A 23,984-nucleotide genomic window follows, 5' to 3' on the forward strand; every position below is an offset into this window, starting at 1 on the left:
ATGTCTTTATGATTTTTAATTTAGGTAATAGTTCCATCCTAAAGGAGATCAATCCTGGGTGTTCATTGGAAGGACTGATGTTGGAGCTGAAACTCCAATACTTTGGCCACCACACGCGAAGAGTTGACTCATTGGAAAAGACCCTAATGCTGGGTAGGATTGGGGGCGGGAGGAGAAGGGGACGACAGAGGATGAGATGGTTGGATGGCATCACTGACTCGATGGACATGGGTTTGGGTAGACTCTGGGAGTTGGTGATGGACAGGGAGGCCTGGCGTGCTGCAATTCATGGAGTCGCAAAGAGTCGGACACGACTGAGCGACTGAACTGAATAGGGCTTCCCAGGAGGCTCAGTGGTAAAGAATCCACCTGCCAATGCAGGAGGCACAAGAGACTTGAGTTCGATCCCTGGATCAGGAAGATCTCCTGGAGAAGGAAATGGCAACCCACTCCAGTATTCTTGTCTGGGAAATCCCATGGGCAGAGGAGCCTGGCGGGCTACAGTCACATGAAGTCACAAAGGGTTGAACAGGATTGAGCACACGAGGACAATTGGTGAAAACACAAAGAGGCCTTGGGGATATGTGCAAACTATCTTACCTGTATCTTAAGCTTTTTAAGCAAAAATTTTGAAAATTTAAAATCTCTTAATTAATCGTTAGTTAATTAATATTGTAAGGACACCTAACACAAGATCTACCATCTTAAGTTTTTGAGTGCACAATATAATATTTCAACCGTAGGTCCAGTGATGTACAGCAGCTCTCTAGCACTTATTCCTCTAGTATAATTGGAAGCCAAGTACCTGTCAAACAGCAACTCTTGATGCTGCTCTCACCTCACCCTGCCCTTGGCAACTAGCATCTTAGTATCTTTCTACGAGTTTGACTATTTCAGGAACCTCACATAAGTGGACTCCTGTGGCCGGCTTATTTCATGTAGCATAATGCTCTCCAAGTTCTTCTGTGTTGTTGAACATTGCAGGATTTCCTCCTTTTTAAGGCTGAATAATATTACATCATGTGTATATATCACTTTTCCTTTATTCGTTCATCTGACGATGGGCACTTGATTTGTTTTTGTATCTTGATTATTGTGAATAATGCTGCAGTGAACACAGGAGTACATATATGTTTTCAAAGTCATAATTTCAATTCTTTTGGATATAAACCCAGAATAAGGATTGCTGAATCATATAGTAATTGTATTTTTAAATTTTGAGGAACCTCTATCCTGTTTTCCATAGTGGCTGTACCATTTTACTTTCTTACCAATAGTATACAAGCGTTCCCAATTCTTCACATCTTTGCTTATGCTTACCTTTTGTTTGTTTGTTTTCATAAGAACCAACCTAACAGGAATGAAGTGGTATCTCATTGTGGTTTTGATTTGCATGATTAAAGCACAATTTGCATGATTAGTGATGTTGAGCATCTTTCCCTCTACCTATTGGCCATTTGTATGTCTTCTTTGGAGAACTGTCTATTCAAGTTGTTCTTTGCCCATTTTTAAAATCAAATTATTTAATTTCTCTTGTTTTAAGTTGTAGAAATTCTTTATAAATTTTAGATATTAATAACATGTCTGATATTTGGTTTGCAAAAATTTTCTGCTATTCTGTAGTTGTCTCTTCACTCTGTTGATTTGTTTGCTTTATTTGCAAAGCTCCTTTAGTTTGATATAGTCCCACTTGTCTAAATTTTGCTTTTATTGTTTGTACTTTTGTTATATCTAAGAAACCATTGCCAAGCCTAACATCATGAAGTTTTTCCTCTGTATTTTTCTTCTAGGAGTTTTATAGTTTAAGGTCTTATATTTAAATTTTTACTATATTTTTGGGTTGATTTTTGTATATGTTGTAAGAGTCTAGTTTCATTCATTTGTATGTGGTTAGCCAGTTTTCCCAATTACCATTTATTGAAGCCTATCCTTTCCCCATTGTATATTCTTGGAACCCTTGTCAAAGATCATTTGACCATATATACATGGGTTAATTTCTCTGTTCTTTTCCATTGATCTGTAAGTCTGTTTTAAAAACAGTACTTTTTTAATGCCAGTACTGCACTGTTTTAATTACTGTAGCATTGGAATATATTTTGAAGTCAGGAAGTGTGGTGCCTCCAGTTTTGTTCCTGTTGATCAAGATTGCTTTTTATATTCAGGATTTTTTGTGATTCAATATAAAATTTATGATTTTTTTCTTTTTGTGTAAAAAAATGCCATGGGATTTTGATAGGGATTACATTGAATCTGTAATATATGGACATTATAACAATATTAAGTCTTCCCATTTATGAACATGGCATGTCTTTCCATTTATTTGTGTCTTCTTTAATTTCTTTCATCAGTAATTTGTAGTTTTAAGTGTATAAGTTTTTCATCTCTTCGGTTAAATTTGCTGCTACTACTCAGTGGCTTCAGTCGTGTCCAACTCTTTGTGATCCCATGGACTATAGCCCGCCAGGCTCCTCTGTCGGTGGAATTTTCCCTGCAAGAATGCTGGAGTGGTTACCATGCCCTCCTCCAGGGGATCTTCCTCCCGTGTCTCCTACACTGCAGGCAGAGTATTTACTGCTGAGGAAACCCCTTTGGTTAATTTTATTCCTCAGTATTTCATTCTTTTTGTTGCTATAGTAAGTGGGATTTTTTTTCCTCTTAATTTTGGATAGTTTATTATTGTGTGTGCTTAATCGCTCAGTTGTATTCGACTCTTTGTGATCCCATGGACTGTACTGTAGCTTGCCAGGCTCCTGTATCCATGGGGATTCTCCAGGCAAGAACAGTGGGGCGGGTTGCCATGCTTTCCTCTAGGAGTTTATTATTAGTGTATGGAAATACAGCTGGTATTTTATGCTGATTTTTGTATTCTGAAACTTTACTGAATTATATTAGTTCTGATAGATTTTTGGTAGCATCATTAAAGTTGTCTACATATGAGAGCGTGTCATCTGTAAACAGAGATAATTTTATTCTTCCTTTCTGATATAGCTCCCCTTTATTTCTTTTCTTTGCCTAAGTGCTCTACCTAGGACTTGCAGCTCTATGCTGAATAGAAATGACAGGAGAGGGCATTTATACCTTGTTCCTAATCTTAGAAGAAAAGTTTTCGGTTTTTTGCTGTTGACTATAATGTTTCCGGTTTGGGGGTATTACAAATAAAGTTGCTACAAACATTCATTTGCAGAGTTTTATGTGAACATAGTTTTTATTTCTCTAGGGTAAATGTCAGGAGTACAATTGGTGGGTCATGTGGTAGTTACATGTTTAGCTTTTTGAGAAACTGAAGCTGTTTTCCGTCCCATCCCATCAGCAGTGTATGTGTTTATCCAGTTTCTCTGCTTCCTCATCAGGTTTTTGTCACTTTTTTATTGTAGCCATTCTGATAGGTGTGTAGTGACATGTCATTGTGTTTTTAATTGGCTCTAATGGCTAACTTATGGTGTTAAATATTTTTTCATGTGTCTATTTGACTTCTGTATAACCTCTTTGTTAAAATTTCTCTGCATATTTTTGTCAATTTTCTAAATAGATTTTTTTTTAATGTTGAGTTTTATGATTTCTTAATATAGTCTAGATATAAATTCTTTGTCAGGAATTCCTTCTACTCTATAGTTTGTTTTTCCTTCATCTTCTTCACGAGTTTTTTCCCAGTGCAAATCTCAAACTGATTTATTTCATTAAAGGTAGTTTGCTATCTTCGAATAAGTGAATGAATGTCACACATACTGACAGATAGAAATTCCCTTCTAGTAAATGCTACATAAATTTATTTATAAAGAAATGTAATGCTTGTTATCATAAAGGTGCTTGCTTGTATAGAAATAATACTAATCACAGTTTTTCTCATGTAAGAAATGGGTAGAAGTTGAAGTGGGGAAGTGGATTATTAGAGTGTCTACTTTGACCAGTTTTGGGGTCCAAGCACAATGGAAGATGAAGGCAGCTTCCCAAAATGCGGTGACTTTGTACTGTATCAATTTAGCTAACTGGAGCCTCATCTTAGAAATTTCTTTCCAGTGCTGTACTCGATTAGAGGTGGACAGGAGAAATTTGTTTGAGGTTTGGACAGTAAAAGTGAAATGACGGTGTTACCAAAATGCAGTCCTACTGCTCATTGGTAGAAAGCCAATACTTGAGTGACAAGGTTGGTGGAAAGGAAAGTTTGCTTTATTTTGGAGGCAGCAACTATAAGAGAGGGTGGACCCATGTCCAAAGGCTGACTTTTCACTGACAATTATTGGGCAAGAGTTTTTAAAAGGCGTATAGGTGGAGGGAGGTGGCTACTTGGAGAAATAGCACAGTCAGCTCTGATAGTCAGTCATCTTGAAATTGGTCATCACTTGTCTGATCAGCTTCGTTTTGATTATTTGAAGTACAATTGATCTTCATTTCCAGGTTGGTTTGTTCCCATTTCCTTGAGGCCCGTTCTTGGAATCACGGCAGCTTATGTCATGGCTATAGTCTGGTTATCATGTAGTTATCTTCTTCTACCTGGTGGGGGGTTTCAGTATCTGCAAAGGATATGGCTTAGAGTAATATCTAAGTACTATCTATAGTTCCTTGAGGAGGAACTAAAAGTCTTTGACTTGTTTAATGGCTAAACTATTTTGTCTTGTTTGACTGCTTTCCTTTGCTTCTACATTCTCTCACCTCTCTGATTACATTTATTCTTCAACTAAAGTTTTTCTACAGACAGAAGGCAGGCTGAGGACATTGGAGGTGGGGGTGTCTCCTGGGAACGTCCCACAGTGCCCTGCTCTGTTTCAGCCATGTCCTCACTCAGAAGGTGTGTGTAGGTTTTGGTGCATCACAGCTCATGCTGGTTGTCCCAGACTTGCTGACTAACCTGCTCTGCTGTGCAGCAGAGCTGATGCTGCAGCTCCTCCAGAGTTTTCCATATCTCCCGTAGCTACTTGAAATCATGGTGCCCGTGTGTGGGCAGCTGTATGGAGCCTGCTGGCCTGTTTGCAAGCCACTCCCATCGTTAAAGTTGGAGCCTAGGAGGCTGCAAGAAAGTGTATTCTAGTTCTTCTTTGTGGATTCCAGCCCCTTCTTCTTTCCCCTACTTCAGGTTCCATCCCTTCTTCTGGAATGCTTGCCCTGTGGCTTTCTACTTGTTACAGACACAGTAGCAGCAGCCCTGCATAGGCTATTAAGTGAGTTTCTCTGGATTGTGAAAGGTCAAATCTCTGTAGCAAATTCCTTTAGCTGTATCATTCCTGGTAGTTCTGCTTCTCTGGTCAAACTTTGATACAAATGATCATTTCTTTGTGTTGCTTGGAGTGAATGTAGAATTCTAATGAATTTCTGTCTCTAGTCAAATCTTCTATTCAGTCTTTTCATAATCTCATTTCCAAGGGCACACAGGAATATTTTTGGACTGTTGTAGAGCGGAATCAAAACATCTGTGAAAACTTAATCTGCAGTAGTAATCTTTTTTATTTTCTTTCTTTATCCTTCACTGGCCATGACCTGTTTTTAACAATGGAATCAGGAGAAGCACATGAAGTCACTTTGTAGACACTGAACTGACCCAGAACCAAACCCTGTAATGCCCACATTGAAAAATGGTCCTGACTGATTTAAAAGGTGCTTAGCTTTTTAACTTTCATGGAGAAGCAGCTCCTGCTGAATTCTTGGCTGTGCCATTCCATATCGAGAAGCAAGGAGATGCTTCCTTCAACAAGAAAGAACCGCTGGTTTTTCCATGATATAGAAGGAGAAGGAAGGCAAATAAAAGACCTTGATCTCTTTCCATACTCAGGCTATTAGATCATAGTGTTCTACTAGTTTGCTATAATGTTTTATTTTATTGAATGCTTCTGATGGTAATATAAACCATATGAGTGAAAGTGGGTGGTTTAAATGTCAGAGTTAAAAAATAGAATATCTTAATATGTGCAGCTGTAAGGATTTTCAACATTTTAATACTTGGATCTTGAGAGGTTTTTTTTCTTTTTTTCCGCAGCACTTTGCAACTTTAAGGCACAAATGATACAATGATATGCCAACCATGAAAGTCAGCTCTAACCTCTATGCCCAAAACCTAAAAGAAATAGTGGCATGTTCCTTTTGGTTCTGTTCCTTTTGATTTGACCTCTCTGGGCATTCATTTTGAAATAGTCTTTATTGCTACAAGACTGATAATCCTAAATATGTGATAGGAGACAAGTGAAGACGGTTTAGGATGTTTGACTAGATTTTCTAGGATGTTCAGTGATGGATGTAGGTGTAGCTAAGAAAAAATGTGATTGGAGGCAATGAAGATTTTTATAGAAAAAATGAAAAAAAAAGTTCTTCGAAAATTTCATTCCAAACGAAGTTTATCTTAGAAACCCCAAGAGAAGAAGGTTATGATCCTTGTCTGTTAGAATATGCTTTAGATGTAAAATAGACTTTAGACTATAGTCTGATGGTGTAGGAGGGATGGAAAATGAGAGGAATATATTTCTAAATCATGAGAGTTTTTAATAGGTAAGTTCTTCAAATCATTGAAGGCTTGGAAAACATCTTCTGAAGCAGTCATTTTTGTTTTAATAAAAAATGTATTTTCTATCATCCTTGGGAGCTACATTCAACTTTTTCAAACTCTGATTATGTAATCTCCCCACTTAAAAGGGGGATGAGGAATGCTGATCATGCATCAGTAATGGCCTTGTTCCTTTTCCAACTGATAAGAGATGGCTCCTATTTGACCTGACCCTGGCCACACCCTGACTTATAGTCTTCAGTCTCCACCTCTTTCTCTCTGTGTCACGTTGTAGAGTCTGTATTCCTGGTACAGGCCAAACTTTTGGCTCCCAAGGGATTTTGCACTTGGCTTCTTCTTCCTGGAATGCTCTTTCCCCAGGTCCATGCATTGCTTCTTCTCTCACCACCTTCAGTCTCTGCTCAAATGTCACTTCATCCCAGAGGCCTTCCCTCGCCACCCCATCTGAAATAGCAGGCACTCCTCCGTGTGCCATCCTTACTCTCAGACTCTCCTACCCTCTTTGCCTTGGTAGCACTCACTGTTATCTGGCATCATGTATTTATTGTTGCTTTTTGTGTCTCCTCACTACTGTATGAGCTCTATGAAATTTATCTGGAACAGTTAAACAGGTTTACCTGGAAGAGTGCCTGACATGCAACATAGGAGCTTGATAAGTTGTTTAAATCATGTGTGTGAATGCCCAGCTTCTTCAGGTAAATGTTTAGGTAGGTAAATATTCATGTAGTGATTTAGGTAGGGCTACGACCCAGATAATCACAATGGTGTGATCACTCACCTAGAGCCAGACATCCTGGAATGTGAAGTCAAGTGGGCCTTAGAAAGCATCACTACGAACGAAGCTAGTGGAGGTGATGAAATTCCAGTTGAGCTATTTCAAATCCTAAAAGATGATGCTGTGAAAATGCTACATTGAGTATGTCAGCAAATTTGGAAAACTCAGCAGTGGCCACAGGGCTGGAAAAGGTCAGTTTTCATCCCAATCCCAAAGAAAGGCGATGCCAAAGAATGCTCAAACTACCGCACAATTGCACTCATCTCACACGCTAGTAAAGTAATGCTCAAATTCTCCAAGCCAGGATTCAACAATACGGGAACTGTTAACTTCCAGATGTTCAAGCTGGTTTTAGAAAAGGCAGAGTAACCAGAGATCAAATTGCAAACATCCGCTGGATCATCGAAAAAGCAAGAGAGTTCCAGAAAAACATCTATTTCTGCTTTATTGACTATGCCAAAGCCTTTGACTGTGTGGTTCACAACAAACTGTGGAAAATTCTGAAAGAGATGGGAATACTAGACCACCTGACCTGCCTCTTGACTTGTATGCAGGTCAGGAAGCAACAGTTAGAACTGGACATGGAACAACAGACTGGTTCCAAATAGGAAAAGGAGTATGTCAAGGCTGTATATTGTCACCCTGCTTATTTAACTTATATGCAGAGTACATCATGAGAAACGCTGGGCTGGAGGAAGCACAAGCTGGAATCAAGATTGCCAGGAGAAATACCGATAACCTCAGATATGCAGATGACACCACCCTTATGGCAGAAAGTGAAGAAGAACTAAAGAGCCTCTTGATGAAGGTGAGAGAGGAGAGTGAAAAAGTTGGCTTAAAGCTCAACATTCAGAAAACTAAGATCATGGCATCTGGTCCCATCACTTCATGGGAAATAGATGGGGAAACAGTGGAAACAGTGTCGGATTTTATTTTTTGGGGCTCCAAAATCACGCAGATGGTGATTGCAGCCATGAAATTAAAAGACGCTTCCTCCTTGCAAGGAAAGTTATGACCAACCTAGACAGCATATTAAAAAGCAGAGACATTACTTTGCCAACAAAGGTCCATCTAGTCAAGGTTATGGTTTTTCCAGTGGTCATGTATGGATGTGAGAGTTGGACTATAAAGAAAGCTGAGCACCAAAGAATTGATGCCTTTGAACTGGGGTGTTGAAGAAGACTCCTGAGAGTCCCTTGGACTGCAAGGATATCCAACCAGTCCATCCTAAAGGAAATCAGCCCTGGGTGTTTGGAAGGACTGATGCTGAAGCTGAAACTCCAATACTTTGGCCACCTGGTGTGAAGAGCTGACTCATTGGAAAAGACCCTGTTGCTGGGAAGGATTGGGGGCAGGAGGAGAAGGGGACGACAGAGGATGAGATGGTTGGATGGCATCACCGACTCGATGGACATGAGTTTGGGTGGACTCCGGGAGTTGGTGATGGACAGGGAGGCCTGGCGTGCTGCAATTCATGAGGTCACAAAGAGTCGGACACAACTGAGTGACTGAACTGAACTGAACACCCTTATAGGGCTTCCCATGTGGCTCAGCAGTAAAGAATCTGCCTGCCAATGCAGGATATCCCTGGTTGGGAAGATCCCCTGGAGAAGGGAATGGCAACCCACTCCAGAATTCTTGCCTGAAGAATCTAATGGAGAGAGGGACCTGGTGGGCTACAGTTCATGGGGTCACAGAGTCGGACAAGACTTAGTGACTAAACAACAGCAAGAACACCCTTACAAGGTAGAGGAAAAAGTCTGCTGGACTTATTTCTTGGCTTATGATCTTTTTCTCTTCCTCTATCAAAGAGAAAAGTGGGAGCAGACCAGGAATTTGCTGGACATGCTGAGAGTTGCAGTGGGTCCTACTTTTTAGGAGGTGAAGGGGCAGCTCTGATCCTGAAAGGGCTCCTATGGCTCTCCTGTAACCTGCTGAGACTGTGACTCTCTGTGGAGAATGAGATCTTTAGCACTTTTAAATCATGAGCTTCTTTTGTGGCAGATTGAAGCATTATGGTTGGGCGGGGGGGGGGGGGGTGCTTGCTGCAAACTGGACACAATTCTGGCAAGCCCCAGAATTACATGGGGTTCTCTCCACGCCCTGCTCATGGAGACCCAAATTCCTCCATACCAGTGTCCTGCTATCTGTAATGAAAGCCATTTTTTTTCCAGTTAATGAGTTAGACAATGACATATCATTTCTGGTTGGATTAAATGGAGTATGCGTGCATGCCTGTGTGCTAAGTCACTTCAGTCATGTCTAACTCTTTGCAACTCCACAGATAATGGTAGCTCGCCAGGCTCCTCTGTCCATGGGATTCTCCAGGTAAGAATACTGGTGGGAATTGCCATGCCCTCGCCTCCTCCAGGGGATCTTCCTGACCCAGAGATCGAACCTAAGTCTCATGTTTCATGCATTGGCAGGTGGGTTCTTTATCACTAGGGCCACTTGAGAAGCCCACATGGAGTATAAGGACCTGAAAATACTTTCTCAGGGGTGCTATGGTTAAGTGGGAGAGACTTCCTCTTCCCCGCAGCAGTGCAAGAATTTGTCTGGCCTTTCCCCAGGTTTCTGAGAAGGAGCTTCTAAACCATTCGAGTTTCCAGAGTGATAGGAGTGATTTTATTGTTCATGGGGACTCCTTGGGACCACACCTGAGTTTATGCTAAGGAGGAGTTGACTCACGGTGGGCCTCCAGATAGCTTTAGAATGCAGCTCGTCCTGCTGGAAAGACTAGTCTTATGATTAAAGAGTTGGGGCTTGGAGCCAGATGATTTTTGTTTCTAAGCCAGGCTTGCTGGTAACGATGCTGTGGCACTGGCTTTTGAGAAAAGGACATTATTGTGAAGTCAAGCAGCAAGGAGACAGCAAGCAGGGTTCAAGCTCTTAGTGGAAGAGGGTCAGTGTGCAGAAGTGCTGTTTGGTGGTTTGGATTGGAGGACTTTGTTACTTGGCCACTGATGCTGAGGTGTGATGAAGGGGTGTCATACTGGATCTTCCTGGACAATAGATTGTTCACTTCTGAAAGGCATTCAGGTTACAGTCATGTTCCTGTCCTTTAGTTCCCTGTTAGCGGTTGGGGGGTAGGGTTGAGGTCAGAGAAACTTTGGTTCCGGGTGTTATTTGAGGTCACAGTTTTCTCCTCAGAGCATGCCTCAGCTGCATGACTTGTGGTTTTATTCTGTTGTCTCTGAAAAATAGCTTGGTGTCTTGTTAGAAACAGTTTGAGTTGGTTCTGCAGTTACAGTGTCTAGGAAGCCCTACCTTCCAACCTCTGGGAAGGGAAAGGGGTGCTGAAGAGGCCAGTGATGGAATCAGTTAGCTTCCCCATTGAAACCCTGGTTAAGCTTGGTCGTGATTTCCTGGTCGGCAGTTCTGCATCAGTGTGCTGAGGGGCTGATGTGTCCTGAAGACACGGAAGGCTTAGGACCCTTTCAGACTTGGCCTCGTGGGTCTTTTTTTTTTTTTTCTATCAGTTTTGGTTCATATCTTTTAGATTAAAACTGTAATCATAAAAGAGTATCATGCTTGGAGTGGGAGGTAGGAGGGAGGTTCAAGAGGGAGGGGACATACGTATACCCTTGTTATATGGCAGAAACCAATACTATATTGTAAAGCAATTATACTCTAATTAAAAATAAAGACATTAATTAAAAAAATGAGTATCATGCTTTCCTAAATTCTATGAGTCATCCTCACAAATTGTCGAAGCTAAGGGAGTCGTGGGAACCCCTGAATTTGTGGCCGGAAGGTTGGATGGGCAGGTGGTCTGGTGTCTGAATTGAGGGAGTCTTGGGCAGGGCTGTGTCAGGTAGCTGGTGTCTGAATGGCATTGCATCCAAGAACTCCACCAAACATACATACCTTGAAAAGAAAGAAACCCATTTTCTTAAAATTGACAGGTCAGTTATAGTTATAACTAACTATTATATTTGGTGTTGATCTGTTAATTTTTATTCTCTGCAGACTCACGTTTTCTGGGACTCGCTTCCTTCTATGACCTCTGATCTTCCTGCCCTGTGTCCCCACCCTTTCTTTGGCTCAGTTGCTATTCTGAATACTCATGTGACAACAGTGACTGTGGCCTCCTCCTGACCAGCTCCACGCAGTCTGGTCCCTCCCTACAGCTTCCTTAGAGCCGGCGTGGGAGGAGGGGTGGAGGGGGTATATTTTGCCTTTACCTCAGGGCACCGTCTCCTCTTGGCACTCTTGTTTGCACCGGTGCCTGTGAATCACATCCTTTGGTTCTTTAGAGACATGAAGTGATGCTGATTTGTTGATTTATTCCTGGTACTGGAGGGAATGCAGAAGAAAAGCAACCAAAATGATGAAGGGCCTAAGGGACAGGCCTTAGAGGAAAAATGAGAAGATCCAGATGTTGTTGTTTATTGGCTGAATGATCTAAGAAGACTATGGGAAGCACTTAGAAGCATTTGAGAGCTGTAATGAAGGCAGGAGATGAGAAGAAGAAAAATGAGTGGTGAGACAGGAAGACAGGAGAATTAGTACTGGGCTATGGAAAGTCACCAGGGAAATATGGGAGAACCCATCACTTGAGACACCAAAAACAGAAGATGAGGGGTACAGTTAGTTTTTTCTTTCCCCCATTTATTGGTTTTACTGGAGAAGAATGCATGTTATTGCTGAGAAAACTGGATTTTTTTCTGGTAAACGTAGCAACCATATGCAGCTTTCCCTTAAGCTTTGAGACCTGAGCATTACAGTTCTGAGTATCACCTGTCTTGAATTATTGGGTTGCTTAGGGCAGATCTCTGGGCCCTGTCTGATATCTGCTGGCTTAGAATATCTTAGAGTGGGATCAGGGAATCAGCAATTGTAACCAGCACACTGGTGATTCAGAATCCTGGGAACCACTGTGACTCAGTGGGACCTATGTTTAATGAGGTTGAGATGCCAAAATCTGCCTGGCATAACAGAGAGAGGAATCCAGAAGCTCGTTGAGATGGGAACCTTGAGGTCCATTCATCACATCGTCTACACACACCTTCCTGGCACCCCCTACCCTGCATCCCCTAAGAGGGCCAAATGCTTCTCTCTGAACTGAGACATTGAGAAATACGTAAACAGGAGAGTGCCTGCAAGGTTGGGAAGCTCTGCGGCACTTCTTTTCTGTTGGCCAGGTGTGATGTGGGAGATGCTGCCACTGCAGTGGGCGTTCCGACTCCAGTGGGGGTGATGGGGCCCTGGAGTTTCAGAGGCCAGGTGGCAGAGCTTAGCGGCCAAAGTCTAAGATGAGAGCACTGACATGGCAGGCGCGAGGATGCGGTGAGAACTGGAATGTTGTGACCCACAGGAATGGTGATGTGAAGTGGACAGGCAGCCCTCTTAAATGTTACTTGACCTACTTGTATAACCAGGAAAATTTCAGGTTCAGGGCCCCAAACTAGACTTGAGTCACCACATTGGAGAGCCAAGACCTCATACAGTTTCCAGACCCTTGCCAGTTCACTAAGGTATGGCTCTTTGATTGAAATAGAGTTGGGATCCCCTTGAGGATGGACCCTAGTATATTCTCGAGTAGAAGTCTCTTCCAGAGATATACCTGCTTTTATTTTCTTCTAAACCAGAGGTGTTTTTCAAGAGGAAAATTAAAGTGATGGGCTTTATCTGGAGCTCTAGGCTGGGAGAGTGGGCATTACTGGGGAGCAAAACCGATGAGTCTTTTTCTCCCCTCCTCACCCCTCCTCCTGTGACTACTTGGTGCCACACTGTGTGACCCTGTGGTCTTTCCTGGGAACTGGTGCCCTCCGATTGCTGTGTACTGCATGTGCCCCCTCCCTTTTCTGGGCAGTTTTACAAGGAGGCAGAGGAGTTCAGATGGAGAAGGGGCTGTTTGCATTTTATCTGCCAAAGTCTGGAAGGCTTTCAGCCAGGCAGACATGACTATTAAGATTTTTTTAGGAAAAAAGTTTTATTTCCTACTGCTTGGCCTAGTTTTAAATTAGAAATGAAAGTTAAATAAACTTAGATTATTTGAGTAGAAAGGAAAATATGGTTTTTCCCAACTTCCAGCTTAATGTCAGTTTGTTTATTCCTAAACCTTCATTTTTAATCTACCGTGTTCCAAGGGAGATGGATACAATGACAAAAAAGTTAATTTCTAACAATGAATGAAAATTTCTCATAACACTTGAGGGATATAGTAAAAGTGTTTTTAAAAACTGATTAAATGCTGTAATGGAAGTACATTCAAGGTGACATGAAACCTGAAATTGTTCTCTGTAGATGGTATTTAAGGTAGGCTGTTGTCAGGCTTCTGTGTGGACATTCCTGTTTATCCCAACACTGATTTTAGTTTTAGATATTACATTTTTCTTTGAGCTGAAGTCTGCCCCCCAGTAGTGGGAAGACCCCATGGCAAATTATGAGTTACTTGAACCACCTAAATTGGCACCCAGGTGTTTCCATGCAGCCATGGAGGCCCAGAGTTGCCACGTCTTTTAAGATTTGAAGAAAAGTTGGAAATTTTTATTTGAAATCCCTTGTTTTATTGTGTGATAGCGTGTACCAGGGATAGACACTGGGGATATAGCTCTAAATAAGCCAAAGAGCCTTTCCCCTGAAAAACGTGGTTTCATACCTGTGTGTCACCTTTCTCCGGGCGGAACATGACCCATTCCTTGAGCCTACCTCCTTGAGACGCCACTTTGAGACTCCCTCCCCCAGCACCCTGAAGCTGTCCTGTGAAGGTGCTCCAGCATTTAACACCCTGAGGGGCTGCCGCCCCCTGTTGGATATCACCCCCTTCCCTCTCCCATCCACAGGGAGAACGCCTCTATCTTCCTTATCTGTGCACCTCGTAGGTTCTCCTACTGCTAGAATTCTCTATGAATTACTTTTCTCTCTTTCTCCTGCTATGCTATTAACTCTTTGGTGGCAGGGGCCGTGTCTTCTGTTTGTTCCTCTGGGCCCTGCATTATCCCCTACAACTAGCAGGTACTCAGTAAATGTATGTTGGAGTGAATTGAAATGAAAAGTACTGACTCAGGCAGTTCCCTGACTATCAGTGTTGATGCTTTGGTCTGTTTTGATAGCTAGGACACAGTAACTCTGACTTTAGGGTAGACTAACAACCCTTGGACAATACCACATGTAGAGTTTTAATATGGATCGCAAGGATTTTGTTTTATTTTGTGTCTAAATGTGGATCTTTACCGTTACCCATGTTCTGTCTAATTCTGTTAGAATTAGCTATCAATTTTAGTCATTTAAGCTCTTTGTGAAGCTCAGTCTTCAGTAGAGTAACTCTCCTTCCCTGATACAGTCCATATGCAGGCTTGGTTAGTATACACTACAGATTCATTTAAGCCTTTGATAAAAATATTGGACAGACCAGAGATATTATCAGAACGCTGTGACATACCCTGGAGGTCTCCAGCCAAGGAGACATTGATTTAGTATTCACCACTCTCTGTTAGCTCATATCTATTTTATTCTGTCTTTTATGCCAGGAGATTCTGAGATATTTAATGACATTGTTAAAGATGTAACATGTCTATCACACCCCTCTCCCAAAGTTAATCAGTTAAATCCCTTTTTGTGAACCTGTAGTAACTCTTAGAATCAGGGATTCTTTTCCCATTGCTCACACATAGGATATATTCAAAAATTTTCTTACCATTTCATCTTAAGCTCACTTATCTGTCGTTTGGAGAGTTCAAGCTCCATCTTTTTAGATATTTGGGAAATTCTCACAACTAGATTTTTGGTGATTTCTCAAAGCTTAGATTAATGTACCAGGTGAGGGGCTTTCACACTGTTACTTTATCTCTACAGTGGTTCCCCATTCAGCAACTTACTTTTATATTTTTGGATCTGATTGAATTCATTTACAACACCAAGCACTCACTCCTAATCAATTTCCAGAAATAATTTATATGGATAACATCCGCACATTTTTAGATATGATACATATAGACACATGGATGAGTCATGCCTACTATTTTATATCATTTTGGAAGGGGAAAGGAGTATATGTTAAGTATCTCATAACATGTCATAATATAGTAATAACATCATCTTTAATGATGCTTTTCCTTGTTAAATGGTTGAATAACAAATAAATTGGAAAAATAACAAGTCCTTTGTCTTTTTTTAAAACACAGTGCTATTATTTGTAATCCAGAGTTATAATCTAAAGTATATCATCGGTGGGAATGTGCTCAGTCACTCAGGCATTTTTGACTCTTTGTGACCCTGTGGCCTGTAGCCCACCAGGCTCCTCTGTCCATGGGATTTCCAGGCAAGCATACTGGAGTGCGTTGCCATTTCCTTCTCCAGGGAATAGATAAATACATAAACGTTTATTAGATGTTGTGCCGTCTCTGTGTTGCCATTTTTATAATTAACACAATCTTTGTACGTTGACAGGAAAATTCCTCTTTCTTCCTCTACTTATACTCACAAGATTTCTAACACCAGATATGTGGGTTTACTTCCTACACCAAACAATTCTCTCACACTTGCTGGGTGTCCTGGAGTTGAATTCTATTTGGACACTGTCTACCTGGAGTTAACATCAGATACCCCAGGTTAAGGACTCAGTGCTACAAGAATGCCCCCACTTCAGACGTTAATCACAAGTACTGGTCCTCAGGTTACTCACATTTATTTCTGACTTGGCCACAAGTTGGGTCTTCCCTGGTGACTCAGATGGTAAAGAATCTCTCTGCGATGCAGAAGACCCAGTTTGATCCCTGCGTCAGGAAGATCCCTTGGAGAAGGGAGTGGCTACCAGCTCCAGTATTCTTGGCCTGGAGAATTCCATGGGCAGAGGAGCCTGGCAGGCTACAGTCTCTGGGTGTCTCAAAGAGTCAGACACACTGAGAGACTAACACTTTCACTTTTTGGCTACAAGTTGGGGTTTCCTATGACCTCCCCCTTCAGATTGGATAATTTGCTATAATGGCTACAGAACTAAGGGAAACCCGTCTATTATATAAGGAAGGGCATGATAAACGGTGCAGATAATAGCCAGATGAAGAAATGTATAGGGCAGAGCCTGGAGAGTCCTGAATACAGGAGCTTCTGTCCCTGTGGAGTTGGGTTCTGCCACTCTGCTGGCATGTTGACGTGTTCACCAACCTGGAAGCCTTCCAAACCCCATAGTTCCGGGCATTTTTTTGGAAGTGTCGTCATGTAGGCTTGATCAATTACGCCTCCCTCAACTCTCCTCTTCCTGAGGATGGGGGTGGACTAAACGTTCCACGCTTCTAATCACATGTGGTCTTGCTTGTGACCAGCTCCCATCCTGAAGTCACCCAGGAGCCTGGTAAGAATCACCGCATTAAGACAAAAGTCACTCCTATCTCCCAGGGAATTCTAAGAGATTTAGGGGCTCTGTGTCAAGAACCAGAGCCGAACACCAAGTTTTAGAACAAAAGGTGCTCCCAGTGCTCTTATCACTTAGGAAACTGCAAGGAATTTAGGAGAGTGGTGCCAGGAACTTGGGGGCAGAGACCAAATATTAAAACAAGAGATATTTCTAGCACCTTTATCGCTTAGGAAATTACAAAGGTTTTAGGGTCTCCAACTAGGAGTTGGGATGAAGACCAAAATACATATTCTTATTGCATCACAGTATCACATATGTATGTATGTATATATATATATATCTTTGAATACTTTTCTGTTTTTTCCTTACAGAAAATTTCTAGAAGTGGAATTTTGGGGCAAAGGGTGTGCAATTTGTAAAGCCTTTTATATATATATTGACAACTTAGAGACCTATCACATACGAGATTGCCTGTTTTCTCTCACTGAGATGAATGTGAGTGCATTTTAAATGAATGGCTTAGCTGGTCTGGAAAACTCAGCCTGGTGAAGTGGAAACAGTATAAAATCAACGTCAGGGGAGTGGGCTGTCAGGGGACCACTCCCACCTTCCCCGAGGACAGGGACTTAGTCTCATCCTTCTCACAGCTCCTCCATCCTGTGCTTGCTTTCTTTCTTCTTTAAAATCGTATTTATTTATTTAATTTTGGCTGTACTGGGCCTTCGTTGCTAAGCAGGCTACTCTCTAATTTTGGTGCAGAAGCTTCTCATTGTGGTGGCTTCTCTTGCTGGGAAGCTTGGACTCTAGGGCTCATGGGCTTCAGTAAGTGGGCTCAGGAGTTAAGACTCTCGGGCTCCAGAGCACAGGCTCAGTAGTTGTGGCGCACCAGCTTAGCTGCTCTGCAGCATGTGGGATCTTCTCGGATCAGGGATAAAACCCACGTCTCCTGCATTGGCAGGTGGGTTCTTTACCACTGAGCCAGCAGGGAAGCCTCACCCTGTGCTTTCTGATTTCCAGCAGCTCTCACCGTGTATAGGTCCTCTTGTCCTGGAATGTCAGGGATGCTGTTCTGCCTTCTTTAGCTGAACACACCAGTCCCCTTGTTCATGGCCCTTTCTTCTTTCCTTCTGAAGGAGGTAGTTCACACCAGGCTCCTATCTTAAGCACCTTGGAGTGTGCGCAGATGCATAGGTCTGCACCACAGCTGTCTCGAATTTTGCATTGGGCCCCTGGAGTTGGCCAGCAATTCATTTTTTTTAGGCTTAGTTGGGACCATGATTACTTCAGTGGAAATGAAAATTGAGTTGATTTGTGACTATGACATTTAGATTCGTGTGTCCAAATAAAGCTTGAGATGTTTAAAATTCTGTAAATTAAAGCTGAATCAACTCAAGTATTTAGAATATGTGTGTGCCATTGCTAAAGATGACTTTTAGATTCTCAGCTGTTTTTGGCAAAGCAGAGGTAGCTGTATAAGAGAAGCAGATCAAGAGCGTGAGGATAAAGATATGGAATTACTGTTTTGGTAAAATGGACTGGAGTCTAGATGGCTATAGACAGTACCACTTAGGGTGTGTGTGTTCTCCCAAGAGAACCATTCCCTATGCAGTTACATTTTTTTCTATAACCCCACAGACTTATTTGAGGACATTATGTCCTATTCTTAACTTAAAGGCTACCTTCAGAAGTCTCTCTGTCAAAGTGTTTAAAATTTTGAACAACAAATTTCTCTTCTCAATGTGGTTCTCTTTTTATTTTCTTTTTGTTGTAATACTGGAATTCAGATTCTGAGATTCTGTAGGAATTGATGTTAGAGAACATTGAATACAAATTCTGAAATGCTATGCTCATTCTCACCCTTATATTAATAATTTCAGCTACAACTGGTAATGGTGGGTAGATACCCTGGAGATGCCTTGTGGGGTGGTAATTAACAATGATTCCTTGTGCATAATCTGGAAATTTGGTTTCTGGTGGCACCATGGGTGAGAGAACACAGTCATACCTGGTTTATCCCAACCTTGACCATCGGTGCCAGTTTCTTGGTCTCTTTCTCATCGCTGGTGACCATGGCTCCAACCTACAGCACTGAGGACTTGCCTGTGAGCACTCAGCTGCTTAGGAAGAGGTGCTAGTGAAGCAAGAGTACTGGGAGCTGTTTGCAGCAGCCAGGGAGTGAGGGAAAAAAGCGAGTGAGGGAAGAAAAGCATTGCACACCTGTCTGCCTTTTCAGTGAGGCCACCAAGAAGTAATATCATATTGCATTTACAAGGATTTCTGCAGATGGAAAATTTTTTAGATAGGAAAAGACTTATACTCAGATATATAGAGTAACCTGATAGTGGAATCATTTAAAAATAATTAAATAACTTACCTTTCAGAGTGATGGATTCCCTTTGCTTTCCTTGTGCTTACCTTCTGTTTGTAGCTAATTCAGTTTTTATTTGTTGTCACAGGCTAAACATCTTTTTGACTGGCATGGACCCATTCTACTTCCACGCAGTAAATGTCATTTTACACTGCCTAGTGACCCTTGTGCTGATGTACACCTGTGACAAAACTGTCTTCAAGAATCGTGGACTTGCTTTTGTTACGGCGTTACTTTTTGCCGTGCATCCTGTTCACACAGAGGCGGTGAGTGTCATTGGGACTCAATGAAATAATGAAGCAAAAAAGTCATCTTTTTCTCCTCTCAAAACCATGTGAATTTAAAGCTCTACTGAAGTGTTTATCTTTATATATAAATCATTCTGCTTGACAACTTTTCTTTTTAAATGTTCTAATGGCCTTTATTGCACCTCCAGGACTTAACTGCTTTTCTAAATAACCACTGTCATTATTACAGCTAGTCATAAATGACCACAGTTCTTTGTTTGTGGAGAATTTAAGTCCTAATTTGTTTTAAACAGCAAGGGGCATTTTAAGATACTTAGCATGCTGAGTTATTGTTCCTGTTATACGATTTTTTAACCTATTCTTGCTCTGCTTAATATTTATAACATTCATGATACAGAACTCTTAAGTGCTAGGGTTGTTTATCCGCTAAGTTGTGTTGGACTCTTGGCGACCGCGTGGACTGTAGCCCACCAGACTCCTTGTCCATGGGATTTCCAGGCAAGAATACTAGAGTGGGTTGCCATTTCCTTCTCCAGAAGACTTTCCTGACCCAGGGATCGAACCCATGTCTCCTGCTTGGCAGGTGGATTCTTTACCACTGAGCCACATAGGAAGCCCAAGAGCTAGGGAAAGGCCATAAAAAGTTGAACTGACATTCTTCAAATTAAACACACTTTCGAGACTTACCAATAGTTTTCCAAGTTATTTAGTATGAACTGTAGTTATTTGGAGGATGATGAGAAATGTGTTTAGAAAGTATAGATCTGGAGTCTTATTTAAAATATGGGCTTAATCATGCGCCAGGATGGTGGCATCTAGCCTGGCTTCACATCACAGTAACCACAGCTGGTTTATTTTATGTATTGCTCAGGGTGGATGAAGACTTTCCAAGCAGTACATGGGTACCATAGTTTTATAAGAATTGTCTCCAGAGTCACAGATTGCATCCGGACATTTTCCTACAGTTCACATCCTACAGTTTACATCCAGGTCTGAGAACCTGGGGGAAAAGTGTCAAGTTGATTCTCCTCTCCCTCTTTCCCTTTCAGTTGCCTTTTTCTTATATTAAAAAAAGTAAAGAATGTCTTGCATACATCAGAATCTTACTATGCCTCAGGGGTACAAATGGCACTGTACAGAGAAACAATTTGATATATCGGTGTCAGCCAAGTCACCTCTAATTAAGGTATCATAAACCCAAAGTAGGTTTACGTCCTTTTCTGTCTATACATGTTTCTGTGAAGAAGGCAGCATCGTATTAGAAGTAGGGTATGGTGGCCTGCAAGATGTTTGTCATGGGGATGCATAATACTTTCATTTGATCTGAAGCAAGAAGTCTGACTTGGCCAATTGGTTTGATAATGAGGACTGGTTAGGCCATATGATGGACATTTGCCACAAACAAAATTCTAAATCTGTAAGCCCAAGGTTTTACACAAGTATTTTAGAGTCATAAGGGAGAAAATTATTTTATAAACAATTACTTTGTTAAGTGTAATTTTCCCAGTCCTTTCTGAGTATTTTGGAATGAACAAGCTGCCTGTAAGTGGAGCGCTGTAGAGTATAAGTAATAATCCTTTGCAAAGTCTCAGCCAAGCCTTTTTTCCTTAGTTTTGAGAAACTGTGAAAGCAAATGAATCTAATGACAGGTAACTCTAATAATTGGTACACTTCATTTATTTGCTTTCAACCAGGTTAAAGGAGAACCTGGTAGAGTTGTCAGCTGGTAGATCATTAAACATTATGCAAGATGATAGATTGCTATGATTTTGCAGATAACTTGGATGTTCAAAGAATTGTCACTGCTGTAACATGGTTACTTCTGTCCTCATTTATGTGAACTGTGTTTAAATACAAAAGCTACAAATAGAATTGATGCCATGTGCTTCCTTATTCTAACAAAAAGTAATATTCAGTCATAGATAACTAAATTTATTAAAAAAGCCTATACCTATATTATTGAGGACTATTCTTTATTCAATAATTTTTATCTTTTTTTTCTAACTTACAATGTATTTAGCAATTGAAAATAATGCTAATTGGAATAATAATACAAAATTAAAAATTCCGCAATTTTGAAAATTCAGAAAATTTAGGTGCTTTTGATCACAGGAACTTTAAAATATTAATCCAATTATATATTTTTTTATTATACAGTGAGATAAATAGAATATTTTGAAATGTAATTGCATAGCATATTAAGAAAAAAATACTGAGGGGGAAATAAAATGGGAACATGATTTCAAGGGGAAAGGGCACGTGAAATGTCTGTCATTTAAAGAAGAGCCTGTTCATATTTGTGTAAATGGAAGATGATGAGCTTCAAACTGCTGTGGTATGTTTCAGGTTCATTTCGTACATTCAAGACAGTAACATTATGGCTTATTTTAAAATATCGATTTCTAAAATGCACAAGGAAGTTAAATCCTTTGAAGTATTTAAAATTATGAATAATTTTAGATATGAATTTTAAAAGATAAGAGCGATGCATAAATTTTCAATATTATTGTTAGATGAAGAGAAATAATCAAGGACCACTACTCCTAGCCATATAGAACATATGACACTGCATCAGTGGAAATGTTTTAATCTAAGTCCATCGACTTCATTATGTTTCTGACAGTTTCTTAGATAGATTTGAAAATTCATGCTTAGAGGGTCTTGGGAAAAATTTGTGTAGGAAAGACCAAATGAGTAGAATAAGACCAGTCCTAATTCTGTGCTTGCAGAAAAGGAGAGCATAAAATTCAGTGTGATTATGAGCTGATAGAATTAGGTTGAAATCTAAGAAAAAGGGAAAATTCTGTTAGCAAAATGAGCTTTAAGAAAGAGTTTCAACCAGCTTTCTCACTAATCAAAAAAAAAAACAAAATCCACGGTAACACAATTATGAGGACAAAGCAGCCTGAGAGATGGACATTTATTTAGGGAAAAATATTAAACTGTTTGCATTTACAAGGAGATAGGGGAGGCATAAGAAAGTAAAGAAATTTGACCTATCTAATACACTATACTGGAAAGTAAAATCTAGAGACCATTATTTAATTATAGATATTAGTTTAGGTTTCTAAAAAGGAGGACAGAGGAATAGTAAAAAAGAAATGTGCATTATGAAAACAGTGATAAATGATTAAAAACAAGAAAAACAGACCATAGTGTGGTGAAAGAGGGATTTAGTAGACTATATCCCCCCTCTGTTAAACAAGAATAAAAATGGGACCATCAATTATGACAGGAAGGATAGAAGGTTTGAATTGGGGGGGAGGAAGGTTTAGTTTAAGCGTGTTGATATGATTAATGATTTGCTTTCTTAATTACATAATCAACAAATTTTTAATGAGTACTTGCTTGGTACAGGCCCTTTGCCAGGTGCCAAGGGCATATGTGAGTGGGCAGTGGGGTTCCCTACCCACAGTTTGTTCATAAGCCTCTAGAAAGCCAAGGAGCATACACATAAAAACATTCAAGACAAAGCAATATGTTGTTATAAAACTAGAATCCCAGTGAAGGGAAAAATTATTTCCAACTTAAGTAGAGATGAACAAATTCATTTATTTACATAATTTTTCAATAAATTTTTGAGTGACTGGAATATAGTCAATCAATGCAGGGCTATACAGTGAATAAGGTAGACTTCCCTCATTGAAAACCTTGTGATTCTTGGGTTTCCTGACAGTATATTTCTTGGGAAATTTATGGGTTTTTCTTAATTCTGAATCATGAGAAAAATCAGTAGAGAAATTAGGAAAATGGGGGAAATCATTGAAATTCTCCTATGAGAATTAAAACTTAACAGCCATCACAGAGACATTACTGTTTGAAGAAATGATCATATGTCAAGTCAAAAACAAGAACAGGAAATGCTTACACATGGAGTTGAAGGTTAGGGTGAGCATTTCCAAGGCTGGAACAGAGTACTCGGTGAAAAATCGGTCGTGATCTTATCAGCCCGTCTAGCTTTCAGCTGTGGCCCTGTGTTAAGTGTGTGTTCCTGCTCAGTCTGATACCAGGAGAACTCATTTTGCAGATAACATAATTAATAACTTTATACATATAGTATACTTTATACAAATCCTATGAGTGATAGGCCAAGAAGTAACAAGTTCTAGGGGCAAATGAAGTCCTTAATTGGCAGTTTCTACTTGTGATTCTGTAAAGCTTGCTAGGAAATCTGAACGTTACATTATTTGAATTCAACTCAATTAGGTTCACTGATGTTTTTCAAATGTTTAAATATTTGTTAAAGGAATACATTTCCCAGGTTACAACTACCTGGTTGGTGATGGAAGTCTGCAACTTGAGGGCAGAAATACTTGCTGTCCATCTCTGTATTGATATCTTTGACCAGGCTTTCTGTACTTCCCAGCACCCTATGGTTCAGCCTACATTGTTGTGGAATCAAGCCCACAGAGCTCCAACTTAACATTTCATCTTTGCTTTCTGTTGCTCACTGCTGCCCCCTTTTCACTAATCCATGCTGTCATCACTTTGTTTTCTTCAATGGCTCAGTGGGTAAAAATCCTCCTGCTATGCAGGAGATGTGGATTCGATCCGTGGGTTGGGAAAATGCCCTGGAGAAGGAAATGGCAATCCACTCCAGTATTCTTGCCTGGAAAATCCCATGGACAGAGGAGCCTAGCAGGCTACAGTCCATTGGGTCACAAAGAGTCAGATACGATTGAGTGACTAAACACACACACACATACTCATCACTTTATGCCTTCCCTGCCAGAAACACCCACACGCTTACAGACCTCTCTTTCCTCTCCCTGGAATGCTGCGTTCCCTTTCTGGCCCAGAATTCA

General features: G+C 40.7%; 1 protein-coding gene and 1 long non-coding RNA gene across 6 annotated transcripts in view; one reads left to right on the plus strand and one right to left on the minus strand.

The window, feature by feature from the left end:
• Positions 1-23,984, minus strand: part of LOC145546030 (uncharacterized) — a 1,126,586-nt gene that overhangs the window by 1,038,033 nt on the left and 64,569 nt on the right. The gene's annotated exons all lie outside the window — the stretch shown is intronic.
• Positions 1-23,984, plus strand: part of TMTC1 (transmembrane O-mannosyltransferase targeting cadherins 1) — a 297,505-nt gene that overhangs the window by 2,788 nt on the left and 270,733 nt on the right. For all 5 annotated transcript variants that reach the window (XM_081591728.1, XM_081591729.1, XM_081591730.1 and 2 more), the window contains exon 2: positions 19,020-19,197. In XM_081591728.1, the coding sequence (XP_081447854.1) occupies positions 19,020-19,197 (178 nt within the window). The remainder of the gene's footprint in view (positions 1-19,019; positions 19,198-23,984) is intronic.

Source organism: Giraffa tippelskirchi, chromosome 4 (assembly GCF_054371585.1).
Source record: "Giraffa tippelskirchi isolate mGirTip1 chromosome 4, T2T-mGirTip1v1.2.pri, whole genome shotgun sequence".
NCBI classification, from domain to species: Eukaryota; Metazoa; Chordata; class Mammalia; order Artiodactyla; family Giraffidae; genus Giraffa; species Giraffa tippelskirchi.